This window comes from Megalobrama amblycephala, linkage group LG21 (genome assembly GCF_018812025.1).
Source record: "Megalobrama amblycephala isolate DHTTF-2021 linkage group LG21, ASM1881202v1, whole genome shotgun sequence".
In the NCBI taxonomy this organism is placed as follows: Eukaryota; Metazoa; Chordata; class Actinopteri; order Cypriniformes; family Xenocyprididae; genus Megalobrama; species Megalobrama amblycephala.
The window spans coordinates 29,398,966-29,405,057 of NC_063064.1; the positions used below are offsets into that span (position 1 = coordinate 29,398,966).

Here is a 6,092-nt window from a genome sequence, read left to right on the forward strand (position 1 = left end):
TTGATATGATCCTCATATTTCTCAGTATTTATCTACTCTTGTATTTCATGTGTACACAACAAACCCTTTTTTTCTCAAACATATTTATTTACATCAAAGCTCAACAGCAGGTATGTACAAATAAATAATCATCTATTTTTCCTACAAACATAAATATATTTTTTGCAAATTTAGTGCATCAGGCCCACAAAGTTTGTGCACGAGTGTTGAGAATTACACATAAAGCGCATGAGAACACTCAGCTATGCAGGAGCATGTAAGTGCGTGAGTGTTTATTCAGACACAGTATTTCCAGAAACACTCTGTGTTGCTGCCTCGCTTGCGGTACTGCTTCCTGCCGCCCAGGAAACGACTCAGAGGGTTCAACAACGGCTTTTCCAGCAAGACCTGAACGACAAACATAAGTAAATATATTTAAATCAAACTTCATCGCTGTCTCTCCTGACATAATGTTGAATGATGTCATTGGCTTCAATAAATCACTCACTTCTTTTACAGCTTGACTCGGGACAAATCCAGCTGTTCTGAGGCCTGTGAGGAAGAAGAATAAAGCCAGAAGAGTGAGTTACAGTCTCATCTGTGTTTTTTAAGTTACTATAATTGCTGGATCAATATAAGAAAAGCTTTTCAATAAACACACCCTTTCTGTTTAATGTCTTGGGTAACACTTTACAATAAGGTCTCATTTGTTAACATTAGTTAATGCATGAAGCAGGATTTCTGCGGGTCTTAAAAAGCTCTTTAAAAGTCTTTATTTTAAACAAATAAAGGCCTTTAAAGAGGTCTTAAATCAGAGCAGAAAGTCTTAAATTCATAAAGTCATCTCATTTAAATTTGCATGCATTGAGAGAGAGAGAGAAAAAAAAAGTATTTTTGTCCTGTTTTCCAATACAAATATCTAAACCTATTTAAAACAAGATGCATTTACTTGAGATGCAAATGTAAAATGGAGTCCTAAAGCACCGGACAAAATGAAGTTATTTTATGCTTAAAACAAGAGCAAATATCTGTCAGTGAGTTATGAAAACTTCCCTTTGAATTAAGTTGGTTTTCTGAGCTTTGTTAGCAGATATTTTTTAATCATAAACTCACTTCATTTTAATCAAGACTTCATATTTTAAGTCATTTTGTATCTCCAGTAAATGCATCTTGGTTTAAGAATCATTTGCAAAACTACTGAAGAAGAAACCTTTTTTTTTTTTTTTTTTTTTTTTTTTTTGCAGTGTGATCAGAAGGTACAGTAAAATATATTTCCATATTCTATTCTATATTTTCAAACTCTGAAGTGTTGCTAACAAAACTCAGTGTTTTTAACCCTAGACTTTTACATTTAAAGAGCATATTGACTTAATGAGTTCCCTTCAATTTATTCCAGAAATGTTCTTTACTTCGTCTTAAAAACAGTCTTAAATTTACCTTCATGTGACCTGCAGTGAACTAACAATGAGCAAAATATTTTAGTATTTATTAACATTTACTATGTATTTTCTGTTTGCGTTCTGATTGGTTCATTCAGTGTAACATTCTCAGCCTATCAGTTTCACGTATCCATTACCCTTTATAACCACGACGCATCCAATCAAATGCACTATCTTTGTGTACTATGCAAATTCTTCTTCTCGCCCTCCTCCTCCCCAGCTCCACCTGCCTAGATCTGCTATGGGGTTTCCATTCATTTTTTGTTCCAAGCATTTAGCAGAAGTGAGTCGTACTTGTTTTGCAGCAGTAGCGTAGCAGATCTAATCTGCCAAGACTAAACCTGCATGCATTCTATTTACATTAAAAAAAAGTTTTGCAAACTATCCTGAGAATTCTCATGACTGAACCATGTTAACAAATTAAATTGTAAAGTGTTTCCAATGTCTCAATGAATGAATTTCTCCTGATGAAAAAAAGACCCCAGTAACCTCTGCTGGAGTTTCTGAATGTCTCAAATTGCTTTCTGATTTGCCAAGATACTGATTTCAATATAAACTCAAACATTTCTCATCAAGATCAAATGATCTGAGCTCACTGTATGCCAACTAGCTCTCCTCGGGAGAAGCATCTGTGACAAAGCAAGATCTAAGCAATGAAATTTTCCTGTGGAATGACTGTAAGTTTGAACAAAGAGCATATTTAAACCAACAGCTCACCATCACTGCTGATGTCTCCAGTGATGAGGGACGGGTAACCGAATCCCGCGGCACCCTGGGACAGATATGCTTGTTCTGAGTAACTCAGGTCTTCTGGACTGACCACCTGCTCCTCTTCTACAAGAACTGCAGATGAATACGACAGAAAACACAACTCAGGCTTGAAGAACGTTTATGATATGCTCAGCTCTGAGTTGTTGGATTGTGAACATGCAACATTTGTATCTTGTATTCTCGGACTAGTAAATCATGCAGTTGTTATCTTTTTTGTACCTGATCTGATCCTTAAGATTCATTTTAGTGGTGTATTTTAGATTCAATCTTATGTATTTAATCTATTCCAGTGGTTTCCAACCATATATATATATATATATATATATATATATATATATATATATATATATATATATATATATATATATAGCAAACATTTGACAATGTAGTATTTCTTTCATTTAAACCTAGAAATAACTATTATATTATATTATATTATATTATATTATATTATATTATATTATATTATATTATATTATATTATATTATATTATATTATATTATATTATATTATATTATATTATATTATATTATATTATATTATATTATATTATATTATATTATATTATTAACCATGCAAAAAAGTTGGGGGTTGATAAAATTTATATTTTTGAAAAGTCTTTTCTGCTCACCAAGGCTGCATTCATTTGATCAAAAAATGCAGTAAAAACAGTAATATTGTGGAATATTTTTACATTTTTAAATATCTTTTTTATATTTTTAAAAAAATTATTCCTGTGGACAAAGCTGAATTCTTCAGTGTCACATGATCCTTTAGAAATCATTCTAATATGCTGATTTGTTGCTCAAGAAACATTTCTGATTATAATCAATGTTGAAAACATTGCTTAATATTTTTGAAATATAATTGCTTAAATTATTTGTGAAAACCATGATGCATTTTTTCCAGGATTATTTGCTTAAATCTGACACTTTTGAACAATTTAATGCATCCTTTCTGAATAAAAGTATTAATTTATTTTGAAAAGATAAAATCTGACCGCATTATATATTATTACACACTGTTATTTTATATTTTAGCACATGAAGTCTTTTTTTCCCCCCATAAATAATGTTTTTTTTTTTTTTACAGTCTAGTCATTTAACATTATCCAAAGTGAGTTACAGTAGGCACAATTTCCTGGAGAAACCTGAGATTTGAGCCTAAAAAGCTTTCAGATTGTTGAATCAGTCTGAAGGAGAGCAGATGAGAGCACTCACCTGGCCTGGCATAGGTCATCTCTGCCGGATGGACACCCGGATGCCCCAGCAGAGGTTCAAGGATGATGAGAAGCAGAGCAAAAAACAGAAACAGTTTACACATCATGATGACACGTACAAAAACTCTTTCTTGTGCTACTTCAGCCAGGAGATCTCGACTCAACGTGTCCGTCCTGTCTCTGTCCTGGACTTATATACCCTCCATCACTGGCCATGTCATCTCCTCCATCTCCATCACTGACTTCCTCCCACCTTTTGCATATTCTGTGCTTGTAAATTCACAGAGGATAAATGAATGGATCAATAAAACTGAAAGACAGGCGCGGGTCTGTGCGTCAGGGATGGGCAGCACTCTTTTAGCAGCACGGGATGTAATCCAGACGAGTTCATAAATCCCACCCGGACGCAGGTGGGAAAACGGTACTTTGTGTTAGAGCTTGCGGGATGGAGTCGACCAGGCAAATTGCCCGCTTAATTCATTTATTTAAGAGGATGCTAAGATTTATTTCCCATGATGCCCACTGCGGTTACTCAAGTGTATCATCCTTACGACCCCCACGGCTTCTATTTTAAGAGACTCAGAAACGGGACAGATTGGAAATGGCAGACAGAAAGAGTGACCAATATTCTTAATGGTGTAAATAAAAAAAGGTGAGAGTTATTCTGGCCTCAGAGCTGCGTCAATGTAATTTATTAGAGTGATGGACACACTGCTGACTCTGCAACCAGAACATCTCTCTCTCCATCCATCCATTTGTCTGTCTGTCTGTCTCTGTCTGTGTATCTTTATATCTATCTGTCTGTCTGTCTATTGAACTGTCTATCGTCTATCATCTGTCCATCCATCCATCCATCTATCTATCTATCTATCTATCTATCTATCTATCTATCTATCTATCTATCTATCTATCTATCTATCTATCTATCTATCTATCTATCTATCTATCTATCTATCTATCTATCTATCTATCTATCTATCTGTCTGTCTGTCTGTCTGTCTGTCTGTCTGTCTGTCTGTCTGTCTGTCTGTCTGTCTGTCTGTCTGTCTGTCTGTCTGTCTGTCTGTCTGTCTGTCTGTCTGTCTGTCTGTCTGTCTGTCTGTCTGTCTGTCTGTCTGTCGATCTTATTCTTTTATCTTCATATCATCTGTCTATCATTCTACCATTCTTTCATTCTTTCTCTCAATCCATCGTTCTATCTATCTTTTTATTGTTCTTTCTCTCTATCTGTCTATCTATGTCTGTCTATCTATGTCTATCTATCTATCTATCTATCATTTGTCTCTATCTATCTATCTATCTATCTATCTATCTGTCTGTCTATCCATCTATATGTCTATCTATCCATCTGTCAGTCTATCTATCGATCAATCTTATCATTCTTTTTATCGTCATATCATCTGTCTATCATTCTATCATTCTATCTTATTGTTCTTTCTATCTATCTGTCTATCTATGTCTGTCTGTCTGTCTGTCCATCTATCTGTCTATCTGTCTATCTATCTATCTATCTATCTATCTATCTATCTATCTGTCTGTCTATCTGTCTGTCTGTCTGTCTGTCTGTCTGTCTGTCTGTCTATCTATCTATCTGTCTCTCTCTGTCTATCTATCTATCTGTCTCTCTCTGTCTATCTATCTATCTATCTATCTATCTATCGGTCTGTCTGTCTGTCTGTCTGTCTGTCTGTCTGTCTGTCTGTCTGTCTGTCTGTCTGTCTATCTATCTATCTGTCTCTCTCTGTCTATCTATCTATCTGTCTCTCTCTGTCTATCTATCTATCTGTCTCTCTCTGTCTATCTATCTATCTGTCTCTCTCTGTCTGTCTATCTATCCATCTATCTGTCTGTCTATCGTTTGTCTATCTATCTATCTATCTATCTATCTGTCTGTCTGTCTGTCTGTCTGTCTGTCTGTCTCTCTGTCTATCTATCTATCTATCTGTCTGTCTGTCTGTCTGTCTGTCTCTCTGTCTATCCATCTATCTGTCTGTCTATCATTTGTCTATCTATCTATCTATCTATCTATCTATCTATCTATCTATCTATCTATCTATCTGTCTATCTGTCTGTCTGTCCATCTATCTATCTATCTATCTATCTATCTATCTATCTATCTATCTATCTATCTATCTATCTATCTATCTGTCTGTCTGTCTGTCTGTCTGTCTGTCTGTCTGTCTGTCTGTCTGTCTGTCTGTCTGTCAATCTATCTATCGATCAATCTTATCATTCTTTTTATTGTCATATCATCTGTTTATCATTCTATCATTCTTTCGTTCTTTCTATCTGTTTATCTGTCTGTCTGTCTATCTGGATAATCAGTTCTATCCATTCTTTCTTTTGTTCTTTCTTTACCTAACAAACTTCCTTCAGTAAAAGTGTTGTTTTGAATACTTTGCTTGCATCTTATTTGAAATAAATGCCTTACTTTAATGTACAAAATATGGCATAAAATATCCATTCACCAGTTACTGCGAAGCCTTATGGCTATCTTCTAGTCACTTTAAAAATTAGCTGAAAAAATAACATTTTAATGAAATTGCATGTTCTTAATATTTTTAATAAATAGTAACCACTTTTAAAAACAGTTGTGCTGCTTCATATTTTTGTGAAATTAGAATTGTTTAATGATTATATAGTTCAGAACAGCAGCATTTATTTGAAATAGAATTTTTGTGTA

The 6,092-nt window shown here is 34.3% G+C and overlaps 1 protein-coding gene across 1 annotated transcript; it reads right to left on the reverse strand.

Annotated features, from left to right (window-relative positions):
- Window positions 1-70: 70 nt before the first annotated feature.
- On the reverse strand, window positions 71-3,574 carry uts2b (urotensin 2, beta). The gene is made up of 4 exons (XM_048171989.1): window positions 3,411-3,574; window positions 2,136-2,261; window positions 488-531; window positions 71-387 (listed from the first exon to the last, which is right to left on the reverse strand). The coding sequence occupies exons 1-4, from the start codon at window positions 3,514-3,516 to the stop codon at window positions 277-279; spliced, it is 387 nt and encodes a 128-aa protein (XP_048027946.1). The 5' UTR covers window positions 3,517-3,574; the 3' UTR covers window positions 71-276.
- Between the last annotated feature and the right edge of the window lie 2,518 nt (window positions 3,575-6,092).

What these genes read in the sequence shown, in the direction of transcription:
- uts2b (XM_048171989.1), bottom strand. Translation starts at nt 3,516, where the DNA reads ATGATGTGTAAACTGTTTCTGTTTTTTGCTCTGCTTCTCATCATCCTT. An exon ending in GATGACCTATGCCAGGCCAG is followed by an intron (nt 2,262 to 3,410) that starts GTGAGTGCTCTC and finishes ATTCATCTGCAG; the next exon opens with TTCTTGTAGAAGAGGAGCAG. An exon ending in CGAGTCAAGCTGTAAAAGAA is followed by an intron (nt 388 to 487) that starts GTGAGTGATTTA and finishes TTTGTCGTTCAG; the next exon opens with GTCTTGCTGGAAAAGCCGTT.